General features: G+C 47.1%; 1 protein-coding gene across 1 annotated transcript in view; it reads right to left on the bottom strand.

Moving 5' to 3' along the window:
• Window positions 1–17,932, bottom strand: part of DNAH9 (dynein axonemal heavy chain 9) — a 430,601-nt gene that overhangs the window by 383,496 nt on the left and 29,173 nt on the right. Inside the window, exon 2 of the mRNA XM_073660252.1 lies at window positions 6,817–7,013. Within this exon, the coding sequence (XP_073516353.1) occupies window positions 6,817–7,013 (197 nt within the window). The remainder of the gene's footprint in view (window positions 1–6,816; window positions 7,014–17,932) is intronic.

Raw genomic sequence — 17,932 nt, 5'->3', positions numbered from 1 at the left:
TTCCGCACATTTAGCGTCTCCCACTCCCACGCTACCTCCTCACCCCGCCCCCTCTCTGTTGGAGTCCCTCAAGGCTCTGTCCTAGGACCCCTACTCTTCTCAATCTATACCCTTGGCCTGGGACTGCTCATAAAATCCCATGGCTTCCAGTACCATCTGTACGCTGGTAACACCCAGATCTACATCTCTGGCCCAGATGTCACCTCTCCGCTGTCCAGAATCCCAGCATGTCTATCAGCCATATCCTCCTTCTTCTCCTTCCGCTACCTCAAGCTCAATGTGGAGAAAAACTGAACTCATCATCTTTCCCCCATCTCGCATATCTTTCCCACCTGATCTTTCTATCACAATAAATGACATCACGCTTTCCCCCGTACCGACAATCCGCTGTCTCGGAGTAACCCTATACTCTGCCCTTTCAAGCTCTCGCCACCTCCTGTTGCCTCCAGCTGAAAAATATTTCCAGAATCCGTCCTTTCCTCAACCCTCAATCTACTAAACTGCTTGTGCACGCCCTCATCATCTCCCGCCTGGACTACTGCAACATCCTCCTCTGTGGCCTACCTGCTAACACTCTCGCACCCCTCCAGTCCATCCTTAACTCTGCTGCGCGACTGGTCCATCTCTCGCCTCGATACTCATCTGCTACCCCCCTTTGCAAATCCCTTCAATTCCCCCAGCGTATCCACTTCAAACTACTAACACTGACCTACAAAGCCATCCATAACCTCTCTCCTCCGTACATCTCTGAACTAATCTTCCGATACTTTCCTGTCAGGCAAAAGGTATTTTAGCCCGAGTTTTAAAAATGAGAGATGTTTTAAAAAAGGAAAACCCCCACCCCCTATCCGTTTGTAAGAGAAGACATAGAACTCACTTTTGCTTTTCCCCAAACCAGGAATCTTTATGACCCGCCATAAAACCTCAGTCCAGGGCAAGCACTGGTACAAACCGGAAAATCCCTCCAAAAAATCCCATTGTTTAATTGTACAAACGTTTTATGCCAATTTTAATCACGCACAGGTCTGACAGAAACATCGGAACCACGTTTTTTGAATGCTCACCTTTTTCCCATTACAATAGTATAACTTGCATAACTGAGGAATGACCGGGAACTGAGATAATGGATTCTGAGCTTCTGAGCGTCATAGAGGTTTCATATTTAATATCTATCTTCATGAATATTGGTGACGGTCAAGAGGATGTCTCCCTCTTGGATGTGGGACCCCCCCACACCAAGATATGGAATCTGAAGGATTTTTTAGGTCTTCTGCAGCTGGGTGGGCTCGCAAAGCCGAGCCCCCTTGTAAGGTAAATAAGGGGTGTCTCCCAGAGTTTTGGCTGCTTGCTAAAAACCAGATCGGCCATTTTTCAAGCCATTCTTCTCAGGGACGTCGAACGCACGCACATCACGCGGCGTAAGAAGAATCACCTCTAATTTCCGGGGAGCCGTCCCCCCACAGAATCTGAGACCATCACCTCGTGGCGCAGGTTTTGCTATTACTTATCCCTTTTATTTTAATAACTGTTTATGCATAGATGTAAATTGTCTCTTTTATAATATCTTGTATATATTTTGTAAACACTGCCCACTTTCAGGAGTAAATCATCATTATTTACCAGTTTCGTTCTTCTTGTCCTATGTCGAGCAAACACGTTCCTCACCCGCTAATTCACGTTACCTAACGGGTACCCGATCCACCTGTTAAGCGATCGGTGGTGGCAGTATACCAGTATTTATGTGATATTGTGGTTTGAGGGTGGCTGGTCGGAGGTATATATACGTTCCTGGAAGGAACTGGTGGTATATATATGTCCTGTCACATCACGTGCCACAATAGTCGACATAAATTAGAGCAGCTGCACCCGTGCGTATCCTCGGTCAATACCGTGTTTGACCAGCAGGATAAGGGGGCGCCAGAGAGCTGCAAGGTCTGACCCAAGTGGGTGTCGTTTTCATGACAATTTCCTTACGTAACCTCCGGTCCTCCCAAGACCTCCTTCTCTCCTCCACAATTATTCGTTCCTCGCCCAATCACCTCCAAGATTTCTCCCGAATATTCCTATGGAATTCTGTGCCTCAACACGTCCGATTATCCACCACACCCGGATCCTTCAGACGGAACCTGAAAACCCATCTCTTCAAACAAGCCTACAGCCTGCCATGACCCCGCTGCCCCCTCAACACCGGAGCTGCTGCACCCCCCCCAACCTACTGTCTCCTTCCCCATCCTGTAGAATGTAAGCCCGCAAGGGCAGGGTCCTCCTCCCCCTGTACCCGTCTATCATTGTTAGTTCTTTACTGTAAGTGATATCTGTATCTGGTATGTAACCCCTTCTCATGTACAGCACCATGGAATCAATGGAGCTATATAAATAATAATAATATACAATGTATCTGTAGAATGTAAGCCCGCAGGGGCAGGGTCCTCCTCCCTCTGTACCCGTCTATCATTGTTAGTTCTTTACTGTAAGTGATATCTGTATCTGGTATGTAACCCCTTCTCATGTACAGCACCATGGAATCAATGGCGCTATATAAATAATAATAATATACAATGTATCTGTAGAATGTAAGCCCGCAAGGGCAGGGTCCTCCTCCCCCTGTACCCGTCTATCATTGTTAGTTCTTTACTGTAAGTGATATCTGTATCTGGTATGTAACCCCTTCTCATGTACAGCACCATGGAATCAATGGCTCTATATAAATAATAATAATATACAATGTATCTGTAGTATGTAAGCCCGCAGGGGCAGGGTCCTCCTCCCTCTGTACCCGTCTATCATTGTTAGTTCTTTACTGTAAGTGATATCTGTATCTGGTATGTAACCCCTTCTCATGTACAGCACCATGGAATCAATGGCGCTATATAAATAATAATAATATACAATGTATCTGTAGAATGTAAGCCTGCAGGGGCAGGGTCCTCCTCCCTCTGTACCCGTCTATCATTGTTAGTTCTTTACTGTAAGCGATATCTGTATCTGGTATGTAACCCCTTCTCATGTACAGCACCATGGAATCAATGGCGCTATATAAATAATAATAATATACAATGTATCTGTAGAATGTAAGCCCGCAAGGGCAGGGTCCTCCTCCCCCTGTACCCGTCTATCATTGTTAGTTCTTTACTGTAAGTGATATCTGTATCTGGTATGTAACCCCTTCTCATGTACAGCACCATGGAATCAATGGTGCTATATAAATAATAATAATATACAATGTATCTGTAGAATGTAAGCCCGCAGGGGCAGGGTCCTCCTCCCTCTGTATCCGTCTATCATTGTTAGTTCTTTACTGTAAGTGATATCTGTATCTGGTATGTAACCCCTTCTCATGTACAGCACCATGGAATCAATGGAGCTATATAAATAATAATAATAATATACAATGTATCTGTAGAATGTAAGCCCGCAGGGGCAGGGTCCTCCTCCCTCTGTACACGTCTATCATTGTTAGTTCTTTACTGTAAGTGATATCTGTATCTGGTATGTAACCCCTTCTCATGTACAGCACCATGGCATCAATGGCGCTATATAAATAATAATAATATACAATGTATCTGTAGAATGTAAGCCCGCAGGGGCAGGGTCCTCCTCCCTCTGTACACGTCTATCATTGTTAGTTCTTTACTGTAAGTGATATCTGTATCTGGTATGTAACCCCTTCTCATGTACAGCACCATGGCATCAATGGCGCTATATAAATAATAATAATATACAATGTATCTGTAGAATGTAAGCCCGCAGGGGCAGGGTCCTCCTCCCTCTGTACCCGTCTATCATTGTTAGTTCTTTACTGTAAGTGATATCTGTATCTGGTATGTAACCCCTTCTTATGTACAGCACCATGGAATCAATGGCGCTATATAAATAATAATAATATACAATGTATCTGTAGAATGTAAGCCTGCAGGGGCAGGGTCCTCCTCCCTCTGTACCCGTCTATCATTGTTAGTTCTTTACTGTAAGTGATATCTGTATCTGGTATGTAACCCCTTCTTATGTACAGCACCATGGAATCAATGGTGCTATATAAATATTAATAATATACAATGTATCTGTAGAATGTAAGCCCGCAGGGGCAGGGTCCTCCTCCCTCTGTACCCGTCTATCATTGTTAGTTCTTTACTGTAAGTGATATCTGTATCTGGTATGTAACCCCTTCTCATGTACAGCACCATGGAATCAATGGTGCTATATAAATAATAATAATATACAATGTACAGTGCCTACAAGTAGTATTCAACCCCCTGCAGATTTAGCTGGTTGACACATGCGGAATTAACTTGGCATTGTGACATTTGTACTGTAGATCACCCTGGAAGTGGGAAATGGACTGCAGCAAATTTTTTTTTTTTTTTTTTTTTAAAAATGTTAAAAGTTAATTCAGAGTGTCATTTATTATTCAACCCCTCAAACCACAAGAATTCTGTTTGGTCCCCCAAAAGTATTAAGAAGTAGTTCAGGCACCAAGAATAATGAGCTTCACATGTGTGGATTAAAGATCTCTTTTGCCAGCCTTTTCTGACTATTTAAGACCCTCCCCAAACTTGTGAACAGCACTCAGACATGGTCAACATGGGAAAGACAAAGGAGCATTCCAAGGCCATCAGAGACAAGATCGTGGAGGGTCACAAGGCTGGCAAGGGGTACAAAACCCTTTCCAAGGAGTTGGGCCTACCTGTCTCCACTGTTGGGAGCATCATCCGTAAGTGGAAGGCTTATGGAACTACTGTTAGCCTTCTACGGCCAGGACAGCCTTTGAAAGTGTCCTCCCGTGCCGAGGCCAGGCTTGTCCGAAGAGTCAAGGCTAACCCAAGGTTAACAAGGAAGGAGCTCCGGGAAGATCTCATGGCAGTGGGGACATTGGTTTCAGTCAATACCATAAGTAACGTACTCCACCGCAATGGTCTCCGTTCCAGACGAGCCCGTAAGGTACCTTTACTTTCAAAGCGTCATGTCAAGGCTCGTCTACAGTTTGCTCATGATCACTTGGAGGACTCTGAGACAGACTGGTTCAAGGTTCTATGGTCTGATGAGACCAAGATCGAGATCTTTGGTGCCAACCACACACGTGACGTTTGGAGACTGGATGGCACTGCATACAACCTCAAGAATACCATCCCTACAGTCAAGCAGGGTGGTGGCAGCATCATGCTGTGGGGCTGTTTCTCTGCCAAGGGGCCTGGCCATCTGGTCCGCATCCATGGGAAGATGGATAGCACGGCCTACCTGGAGATTTTGGCCAAGAACCTCCGCTCCTCCATCAAGGATCTTAAGATGGGTCGTAATTTCATCTTCCAACAAGACAACGACCCAAAGCACACAGCCAAGAAAACCAAGGCCTGGTTCAAGAGGGAAAAAGTCAAGGTGTTGGAGTGGCCTAGTCAGTCTCCTGACCTTAACCCAATTGAAAACTTGTGGAAGGAGCTCAAGAATAAAGTCCACATGGGACACCCAAAGAACCTAGATAACTTGGAGAAGATCTGCATGGAGGAGTGGGCCAAGATAACTCCACAGACCTGTGCCGGCCTGATCAGGTCTTATAAAAGACGATTATTAGCTGTAATTGCAAACAAGGGTTATTCCACAAAATATTAAACATAGGGGTTGTATAATAATTGACCCACACTTTTATGTTTAAAATTTAATAAAATTCAACTGAGCAACATAACTTTTTGGTTTGTAAGATTTATGCTTCTGTTCATAAAACCTACTCTCGTTTGCAGTTTGAAGGCTCTAACTAATTTACATCTTATCAAACCAGCTAAATCTGCAGGGGGTTGAATACTACTTGTAGGCACTGTATCTGTAGAATGTAAGCCCGCAGGGGCAGGGTCCTCCTCCCTCTGTACACGTCTATCATTGTTAGTTCTTTACTGTAAGTGATATCTGTATCTGGTATGTAACCCCTTCTCATGTACAGCACCATGGAATCAATGGCGCTATATAAATAATAATAATATACAATGTATCTGTAGAATGTAAGCCCCCAGGGGCAGGGTCCTTCTCCCTCTGTACACGTCTATCATTGTTAGTTCTTTACTGTAAGTGATATCTGTATCTGGTATGTAACCTCTTCTCATGTACAGCACCATGGAATCAATGGCTCTATATAAATAATAATAATATACAATGTATCTGTAGAATGTAAGCCCCCAGGGGCAGGGTCCTCCTCCCTCTGTACACGTCTATCATTGTTAGTTCTTTACTGTAAGTGATATCTGTATCTGGTATGTAATCCCTTCTCATGTACAGCACCATGGAATCAATGGCGCTATATAAATAATAATAATCCTACTTATTTCACACTCTTCTCCATGCCCTCGGCATAAGCCCAGGCCCTGGCACTGCCGTGTATGTTCCTGCTCGGCCTCTTACATTCCCGCCGTTCCTGGCATCGCTCCCACATTCGGCCTTTTGATTTGTAACACATCGATAATCCTCTTTTATGAGGAGCGGAGTAAGTGGATCAAGAGAAATCAGCGTAAATATCAGATCAATCGCCCCATAAAAGCCAGAACACGCTGCTGTTACCCGGGATGTGGCAATGATATATACTACTAATAGGCCATCCCTTAAAGGGGGTTGTTCCAAACTCCAAAATGTGTGGCTCTGCACCAATGTAAAGGAGCTGCTCAGGGCCCCATTCTTGGGGAGTTCCTTCGATCAGACCCCCAGGGATCACCAAATCATCACCTCAACAACTCACTTTGTCCCCGCATTAGAAGTGGCGAAACTCCACAGCACGCGGATATAATCTACCCCTATAGATGCCGCAATGCTGGAGAAGTTACCGAAGCCTGTACTTACTTCTTCTCGCTGTCATAGTCGATGTACTCCACCTTATCGGACCCTGAGGGTAAGGGCAGCAGCGTCTTCCCCCGCACCTGGCCTGCCATTACGAAGGTGCAGCTCTTCAGGTTATTGACATGACGCATGACGTCCTGGGATACCACATGTGGCCAGTTCTGATGGTTCTTTGGATTGGCTAGGACTGGGACGATGATCTGTGGACAGAAGACGTCACAACCTTACAACACGCGACAGCAGAAAGGAGAAGACCATACACGGCAGGTCAATGAATGCTCTGCAGATTTCCTAAAGATCAGATCTGAGAAAACTTGGCATTCCAATGTTCAACTTGTCTCATAACTACTTCCTGTATGAGGGGGATTCTATCTCCAAACGTGGGGTACTGCGATGGGCACCAGGTTCACCCCTAATTATGCTCATCTGTACGTTGGCAAGAAGGATGAGTCCTTCATATTTCCCACCTATATTTTATATCCTACTCTAGTTTTTAACTGAACATTTATTTTATTTTTAATAAACATATAAATAAAGAGATTTTCAGTCACTTAGTAATATTCTTGTCACGATAGTATCTAGCATGTTTATCTCCTTTACAAAGGAGTGGACATGAGCCGTGACAGAGCAGTCCTAAAGAGATCGATATTCCCACATAGGCCTCATACTACTATAAACTCTGGAAATCTGTGATACCCTGAAGAATGAAAGCGCTTCTTTCAGAAAAGCATAGGACATTTTTGGTCTTTCATGTGGTGGTTTGTAGTTATGTCACTTTGGCAGAATGAACATTTGTTTTTAAGAGATATCACTGTCCGGGGAACTTTCAATGCTGGATCTCGTCACGGTGTTTGACCATACGTCCACCATCTACCACCTCAGGATTCCTTCACCACGACTGATGGATCTGTCATTCTTTCTTGTGGACTGCACTCAGATGGATAGGTACAGGTGATGTGTGTGCGGTATGTGATCAGTGTACAGGTGATGTAAATCTGTCTTGAGGACGGGACCCTGGTGCTGTGGGTGATGCTGGGGCTCTCCATGTGACCTCTGACAATTGCTGAGCATCTATCTCCATACTCTTTCCCATAGAAATGAATGGAGAGAGCCACACAAACCACATAAAAACAATATGAATGTAACCGGACAGGATCAGACATGCTCTGCCGTTCTGCGCCACCCCCATGAGGCGGTCATCATCATGGCACCCTACACACTCACTACAGAATTGGCTGTCAGTGGCCGCAGTGTTCTCTGCAGGGGACAACGCTCGGTCCCTGTGGATACGGTACACACAAGTGTGTCACTGCTCATGGCTGCTGACCCTTTAACCTCTGAAATTCCACGGATGAACTGAAGTGCGCTGTACTCGGCTTATTCATGTGGGTGTGTGTGTACAGAAAGGTTATGCTCCAGTTACCTGAGGTGCACTGTGTGGTGTAACCGGTGGTCCGGGGTCGTTATCGATCTTTATAACTGAATAGGGGGCTCTCACCCCAAATCCCGAACGGAGGGATGAGCAAATTGATTCACAGGACCATGGTCCAGCGGCCACATCGTTAGTAAGGAACCCTGAGAACAACCTCCTACCTCAGGCTGGCTTGGCGCATAGTCGTGTGTGATGACACCACAGCGATGACACCCCCTTCACACAGTATGATGTCCCCTCAGTACAATCCCTCCACACACAGTACGATGTCCCCTCAGTACATTCCCCCCCACACACAGTATGATGTCCTCACAGTACATTCCCTCCACACATAGTATGATGTCTCCACAGTACATTCCCCCCACACACAGTATGATGTCCTCACAGTACATTCCCCCACACACAGTATGATGTCCCCACAGTACATTCCCCCCACACACAGTATGATGTCCTCACAGTACATTCCCTCCACACACAGTATGATGTCCCCACAGTACATTCCCCACACACACTATGATGTCCTCACAGTACATTCCCTCCACACACAGTATGATGTCCCCACAGTACATTCCCCACACACAGTATGATGTCCCCACAGTACATTCCCCCCACACACAGTATGATGTCCTCACAGTACATTCCCCCACACACAGTATGATGTCCCCACAGTACATTCCCCCCACACACAGTATGATGTCCTCACAGTACATTCCCTCCACACACAGTATGATGTCCCCACAGTACATTCCTCCACACACAGTATGATGTCCCCACAGTACATTCCCTCCACACATAGTATGATGTCTCCACAGTACATTCCCCCCACACACAGTATGATGTCCTCACAGTACATTCCCCCACACACAGTATGATGTCCCCACAGTACATTCCCCCCACACACAGTATGATGTCTCCACAGAACATTCCTCCACACACAGTATGATGTCCCCACAGTACATTCCCTCCACACACAGTATGATGTCTCCACAGTACATTCCCCCCACACACAGTATGATGTCCCCACAGTACATTCCTCCACACACAGTATGATGTCCCCACAGTACATTCCCTCCACACACAGTATGATGTCTCCACAGTACATTCCCCCCACACACAGTATGATGTCCTCACAGTACATTCCCCCACACACAGTATGATGTCCTCACAGTACATTCCCTCCACACATAGTATGATGTCTCCACAGTACATTCCCCCCACACACAGTATGATGTCCTCACAGTACATTCCCCCACACACAGTATGATGTCCCCACAGTACATTCCCCCCACACACAGTATGATGTCCTCACAGTACATTCCCCCCACACACAGTATGATGTCCCCACAGTACATTCCTCCACACACAGTATGATGTCCCCACAGTACATTCCCTCCACACACAGTATAATGTCCTCACAGTACATTCCCCACACACACTATGATGTCCTCACAGTACATTCCCTCCACACATAGTATGATGTCCCCACAGTACATTCCCCCACACACAGTATGATGTCCCCACAGTACATTCCCCCCACACACAGTATGATGTCCCCACAGTACATCCCCCCACACACAGTATGATGACCCCACAGTACATTCCCCCACACACAGTATGATGTCCTCACAGTACATTCCCCCCACACACAGTATGATGTCCCCACAGTACATTCCCCCACAAACAGTATGATGTCCTCACAGTACATTCCCTCCACACACAGTATGATGTCCTCACAGTACATTCCTCCACACACAGTATGATGTCCTCACAGTACATTCCCTCCACACACAGTATGATGTCCCCACAGTACATTCCCTCCACACACAGTATGATGTCCCCACAGTACATTCCCTCCACACACAGTATGATGTCCCCACAGTACATCCCCCCACACACAGTATGATGACCCCACAGTACATTCCCCCCACACACAGTATGATGTCCCCACAGTACAATCCCCCACACACAGTATGATGTCTCCACAGTACATTCCCTCCACACACAGTGTGATGTCCTCACAGTACATTCCCCCCACACACAGTATGATGTCTACACAGTACATTCCCCCCACACACAGTATGATGTCCCCACAGTACATTCCCTCCACACACAGTATGATGTCTCCACAGTACATTCCCTCCACACACAGTATGATGTCCCCACAGTACATCCCCCCACACACAGTATGATGACCCCACAGTACATTCCCCCCACACACAGTATGATGTCCCCACAGTACATTCCCTCCACACACAGTATGATGTCCCCACAGTACATTCCCTCCACACACAGTATGATGTCCTCACAGTACATTCCCTCCACACACAGTATGATGTCCCCACAGTACATTCCCCCCCACACAGTATAATGTCTCCACAGTACATTCCCCCCACACACAGTATGATGTCCTCACAGTACATTCCCCCCACACACAGTATGATGTCCTCACAGTACATTCCCCCCACACACAGTATGATGTCCCCACAGTACATTCCCCCCACACACAGTATGATGTCTCCACAGTACATTCCTCCACACACAGTATGATGTCCTCACAGTTCATTCCCTCCACACACAGTATGATGTCCCCACAGTACATTCCCTCCACACACAGTATGATGTCCCCACAGTACATTCCTCCACACACAGTATGATGTCCTCACAGTACATTCCTCCACGCACAGTATGATGTCCTCACAGTACATTCCCCCACACACAGTATGATGTCCTCACAGTACATTCCCCCCACACACAGTATGATGTCCCCACAGTACATTCCCTCCACACACAGTATGATGTCCTCACAGTACATTCCCCCACACACAGCATGATGTCCTCACAGTACATTCCCCACACACAGTATGATGTCCTCACAGTACATTCCTCCACACACAGTATGATGTCCCCACAGTACATTCCCCCCACACACAGTATGATGTCTCCACAATACATTCTCCCCACACACAGTATGATGTCCAGACAGTACATTCCCCCCACACACAGTATGATGTCCCCACAGTACATTCCCCCCACACACAGTATGATGTCCTCACAGTACATTATCCCTACACACACAGTATGATGTCCCCACAGTACATTCCCCCCACACACAGTATGATGTCCCCACAGTACATTCCCCCCACACACAGTATGATGTCCTCACAGTACATTCCCCCCACACACAGTATGATGTCCTCACAGTACATTCCCCCCACACACACAGCATGATGTCCTCACAGTACATTCCCCCCACACACAGTATGATGTACCCACAGTACATTCCCCCCACACACAGTATGATGTCCCCACAGTACATTCCCCCCACACACAGTATGATGTCCCCACAGTACATTCCCCCACACGCAGTATGATGTCCTCACAGTACATTCCCCCACACACAGTATGATGTCATCACAGTACATTCCCCCCACACACAGTATGATGTCCTCACAGTACATTCCCTCCACACACAGTATGATGTCCTCACAGTACATTATCCCTACACACACAGTATGATGTCCCCACAGTACATTCCCCCCACACACAGTATGATGTCCTCACAGTACATTCCCCCCACACACACAGTATGATGTCCTCACAGTACATTCCCCCCACACACAGTATGATGTACTCACAGTACATTCCCTCCACACACAGTATGATGTCCTCACAGTACATTCCCTCCACACACAGTATGATGTCCACACAGTACATTCCCCCTACACACACAGTATAAGATAAGATAAGATAAGATAAGATATACTTTATTTATCCCGTAGGAAATTGCGGTATCACAGCAGCAGAACACAGATCTCGAACATGACACATATGATAACATAACATTTGGAATACTTTAGACATTGCTTTTCAGACATTTGTTAAACACCCCCATAGCTGTTGGAACAAACGATCTCCTGTATTTTTCCTTTTTACACCTTAGTTGTATTAGGCGATTGCTGAATGTGCTCTTCTGTTTCGCAAACAGTTCATAAAGCGGGTGTGTGTTGTTGCTCATTATAGCTCTGCACTTCTTCTTAATCCTATCCTCTACCACCTCTTCAAAAGTCCCAAGCTGTAGGCCCACCGTCGCGCTAGCCTTCTTTATAAGTTTGTTGAGCTTGTTGGCGTCAGCAACACGCACACTGTTACCCCAGCAAATTATTGCCGCAAAGGTGGCACTAGCCACAATGGATTGGTAGAACACCTCAAGCATTTTGCCACACACATTAAAAGACCTTAACTTCCTTAGGAAGTACAATCTACTCATCCCCTTCTTGTAGACCTTCTCCACGTGGCACTTCCAGTCTAGCTTGCTATCCAGGTAAACCCCCAAATATTTGAAACTGTCCACCATCTCCACATCCTGACCGTCAATGGTAACAGGTAGGCATACCTTCTTGCACCTTCCATAGCTCATCACCAACTCCCTGGTTTTCTTAACATTTAGTTCTAGATGGTTAGCCTGGCACCATACTACAAAGTCCGCAACCACCCTTCTATATTCCTCTTCATCCTGGTCCTTCCCAATACCGCCAACTATCACAGAGTCATCCGAGTACTTCTGGAGGTAACAACGGTCTGATTTATACTGAAAGTCAGCTGTGTACAATGTAAAGAGGAATGGCGACAGCACTGTTCCCTGCGGGGCTCCGACACTGCTCAGTACACTATCTGATGTAGCCGTCCCCCACCTAACAAACTGTGGCCTATCCGACAGGTAGTCAATTATCCAATTCACAAGTCCCTCATCCACCGCCATTTTAATCAACTTTCCACGCAGTAAGAGTGGCTGTAATGTGTTGAACGCACTAGAGAAATCAAAGAACAAAGCACGCACTGTGGTTCCATCATTGTCCAAAAAGGAATGTACTGTTTGCAGCAGAGACGCTACAGCATCGTCCACCCCCAGTCCCTGCCGGTACGCAAACTGAAGAGCATCAGTATGCGCCATCACCCTCGGACACAAGTGAGCAAGTACTATTCTCTCCAAGGACTTCATCGCATGCGATGTTAAGGCCACCGGTCTATAGTCCCCCGGGGAAGCCGGGAAGGTAGTCTTGGGAACCGGCACCAGGCAGGAAGTCTTCCATAGCACTGGTACTCTCTTTGATTGTAAGCTCTGGTTAAAGAGATGCTGGAAGACAGTACACAACTCATTTGCACACACTCTGAGGACACGTGGACTGAGACCGTCAGGCCCTGCTGCTTTGCCAATGGCCAGCTTACTAAACTGGTCCCTCACGTCATTTTTGGAGACCGAGAAATGATCTATTTCACCCCCTGTTAATTTAGCTAGTTGTTCCCCGGCCTCCTCCCCCTTCCCTGCTGCTACCGCACCTTTATTGCTGAATCTATTGAAGAACTCATTCATTTCATTAGCCATTCTAATTCCACCACCCACCTGCTCCGACCTTGCCTTAAACCCAGTCACTAGCTTCATTTCAGCCCACACCTCTCTGGAGCTTTTTCGTGCAAATTGATTTTCTAATTTAACTCTGAATGCCTCACGGGCAATCTTAATTTTCCCCTTTATGATGTCCTCACAGTACATTCCCCCTACACACAGTATGTCTCCACAATACATTCCCTCCACACACAGTATGATGTCCTCACAGTACATTCCCTCCACACACAGTATGATGTCCTCACAGTACATTCCCCCCACACACAGTATGATGTCCCCACAATACATTCCCTCCACACACAGTATGATGTCCTCACAGTACATTCCCTCCACACACACAGTATGATGTCCCCACAGTACATTCCCCCCACACACAGTATGATGTCCTCACAGTACATTCCCCCCACACACAGTATGATGTCTCCACAGTACATCCCCCCCACACACAGTATGATGTCTCCAAAGTACATTCCCCCCACACACAGTATGATGTCCTCACAGTACATTCCCTCCACACACAGTATGATGTCCCCACAGTACATTCCCCCCACACACAGTATGATGTCCTCACAGTACATTCCCCCCACACACAGTATGATGTCCTCACAGTACATTCCCCCCACACACAGTATGATGTCTCCACAGTACATTCCCCCCACACACAGTATGATGTCTCCACAGTACATTCCCCCACACACAGTATGATGTCCTCACAGTACATTCCCTCCACACACAGTATGATGTCCTCACAGTACATTCCCTCCACACACAGTATGATGTCCCCAAAATACATTCCTCCATACACAGTATGATGTCCTCACAGTACATTCCCCCTACACACACAGTATGATGTCCCCACAGTACATTCCCCCCACACACAGTATGATGTCCCCACAGTACATTCCCCCTACACACACAGTATGATGTCCTCACAGTACATTCCCCCCACACACAGTATGATGTCCTCACAGTACATTCCCCCCACACACAGTATGATGTCCTCACAGTACATTCCCCCCACACAGTATGATGTCCTCACAGTACATTCCCCCACACACAGTATGATGTCTCCACAGTACATTCCCCCCACACACAGTATGATGTCCTCACAGTACATTCCCCCCACACACAGTATGATGCCCCCACAGTACATTCCCCCCACACACACAGTATGATGTCCTCACAGTACATTCCCCCCACACACAGTATGATGTCCTCACAGTACATTCCCCACAAACAGTATGATGTCCTCACAGTACATTCCCCCACACACAGTATGATGCCCCCACAGTACTTTCCCCCACACACAGTATGATGTCTCCACAGTACATTCCCTCCACACAAAGTATGATGTCCCCACAGTACATCCCCCCACACACAGTATGATGTCCCCACAGTACATTCCCTCCACACACCGTATGATGTCTCCACGGTACATTCCCTCCACACATAGTATGATGTCCCCACAGTACATTCCCTCCACACACAGTATGATGTCTCCACAGTACATTCCCTCCACACAAAGTATGATGTCCCCACAGTACATCCCCCCACACACAGTATGATGTCCCCACAGTACATTCCCCCACACACAGTATGATGTCCCCACAGTACATTCCCTCCACACACAGTATGATGTCCCCACAGTACATTCCCTCCACATGCAGTATGATGTCCTCACAGTACATCCCCCCACACACAGTATGATGTCCTCACAGTACATTCCCCCCACACACAGTATGATGTCCCCAGAGTACATTCCCCCCACACACAGTATGATGTCTCCACAGTACATTCCTCCACACACAGTATGATGCCCTCACAGTTCATTCCCTCCACACACAGTATGATGTCCCCACAGTACATTCCCTCCACACACAGTATGATGTCCCCACAGTACATTCCTCCACACACAGTATGATGTCCTCACAGTACATTCCCTCCACACACAGTATGATGTCCCCAAAATACATTCCTCCATACACAGTATGATGTCCTCACAGTACATTCCCCCTACACACACAGTATGATGTCCCCACAGTACATTCCACCCACACACAGTATGATGTCCCCACAGTACATTCCCCCTACACACACAGTATGATGTCCTAACAGTACATTTCCCCCACACACAGTATGATGTCCTCACAGTACATTCCCCCCACACACAGTATGATGTCCTCACAGTACATTCCCCACACACAGTATGATGTCCTCACAGTACATTCCCCCACACACAGTATGATGCCCCCACAGTACATTCCCCCCACACACAGTATGATGTCCTCACAGTACATTCCCCCCACACACAGTATGATGCCCCCACAGTACATTCCCCCCACACACACAGTATGATGTCCTCGCAGTACATTCCCCCCACACACAGTATGATGTCCTCACAGTACATTCCCCACAAACAGTATGATGTCCTCACAGTACATTCCCCCACACACAGTATGATGCCCCCACAGTACTTTCCCCCACACACAGTATGATGTCCCCACAGTACATTCCCTCCACACACAGTATGATGTCCACACAGTACATTCTCCCCACACACAGCATGATGACCCCACAGTACATTCCCCCCGCACACAGTATGATGTCCCCACAGTACATTCCCCCACACAGTATGATGTCCCCACAGTACATTCTCCCACACACAGTATAATGTCCCTACAGTACATTTCTTCCACACACAGTATGATGTCCCCACACTACATTCCCCCCACACAGTATGATGTCTCCACAGTACATTCTCCCCCACACACAGTATGATGTCCCCACAGTACATTCTCCCCCACACACAGTATGATGACCCCGCAGTACATTCTCCCCCACACACAGTATGAGGTCCCCACAGTACATTCCCCCCACACAGTATGATGTTCTCACAGTACATTCTCCCCCACACACAGAGTATGATGTCCACACAGTACATCCCCCCCCACACAGTATGATGTCCCCACACTACATTCCCCCCACACAGTATGATGTCCCCACAGTACATTCTCCCCCACACACAGTATGATGCCCCCACACTACATTCCCCCCACACACAGTATGATGTCCACACAGTACATTCCCCCCCACACAGTATGATGTCCTAACACTACATTCCCCCCACACAGTATGATGTCCCCACAGTACATTCTCCCCCACACAGTATGATGCCCCCCACTACATTCCCCCCACACACAGTATGATGTCCCCACAGTACATTCCCCCCACACACAGTATGATGTTCTCACAGTACATTCCCCCCACACAGTATGATGTTCTCACAGTACATTCCCCCCCACACACAGTATGATGTTCTCACAGTACATTCTCCCCCACACACAGAGTATGATGTCCCCACAGTACATTCCCCCCACACAGTATGATGTTCTCACAGTAAATTCCCCCCACACAGTATGATGTTCTCACAGTACATTCCCCCCCACACACAGTATGATGTTTTCACAATACATTCCCCCAACAAACAGTATGATACCCCCACAGTACATTCTCCCCCACACAGTATGATGTCCCCACAGTACATTCTCCCACACACAGTATAATATCCCTACAGTACATTCCCTCCACACACAGTATGATGTCCACACAGTACATTCTCCCCACACACAGCATGATGTCCCCACAGTACATTCCCCACACACACAGTATGATGTCCCCACAGTACATTCCCCCACACACTATGATGTCCCCACAATACATTCTCCCACACACAGTATAATGTCCCTACAGTACATTCCCCCCACACACAGTATGATGTTCCCACAGTACATTCCCTCCACACACAGTATGATGTCCTCACAGTACATTTCTTCCACACTCAGTATGATGTCCCCACACTACATTCCCCCCACACAGTATGATGTCTCCACAGTAGATTCTTCCCACACACAGTATGATGTCCCCACAGTACATTCCCCCCACACACAGTATGATGTCCACACAGTACATTCCCCCCCACACAGTATGATGTCCCCACAGTACATTCTCCCTCACACACAGTATGATGTCCCCACAGTACATTCCCCCCACACACAGTATGATGTCTCCACAGTACATTCCCCCTACACACAGTATGATGTCCCCACAGATGTCCCTGCAGAATACCTCCCAAGGGACAGTGCAGGGACTGAGGGCAGCACTTTACCAGTCAGTCAGATCTCAGCTGACATTGACTTAACCTTGCAGGTGTTTCTATTCAAAGCAGGGAGTGCCTGCACATTGTGGCAGCAAACAAAGCTGTGACTGAGCAAACAAAGCCATGA

The sequence above is a fragment of the Phyllobates terribilis genome, unplaced genomic scaffold (assembly GCF_046119375.1).
Source record: "Phyllobates terribilis strain yellow unplaced genomic scaffold, ASM4611937v1 Scaffold_25__1_contigs__length_18738178, whole genome shotgun sequence".
Lineage (NCBI taxonomy): Eukaryota > Metazoa > Chordata > Amphibia > Anura > Dendrobatidae > Phyllobates > Phyllobates terribilis.
The sequence above is the reverse complement of the archived record's forward strand: the minus strand, read 5'-3'. Positions and strand labels throughout refer to the sequence as shown.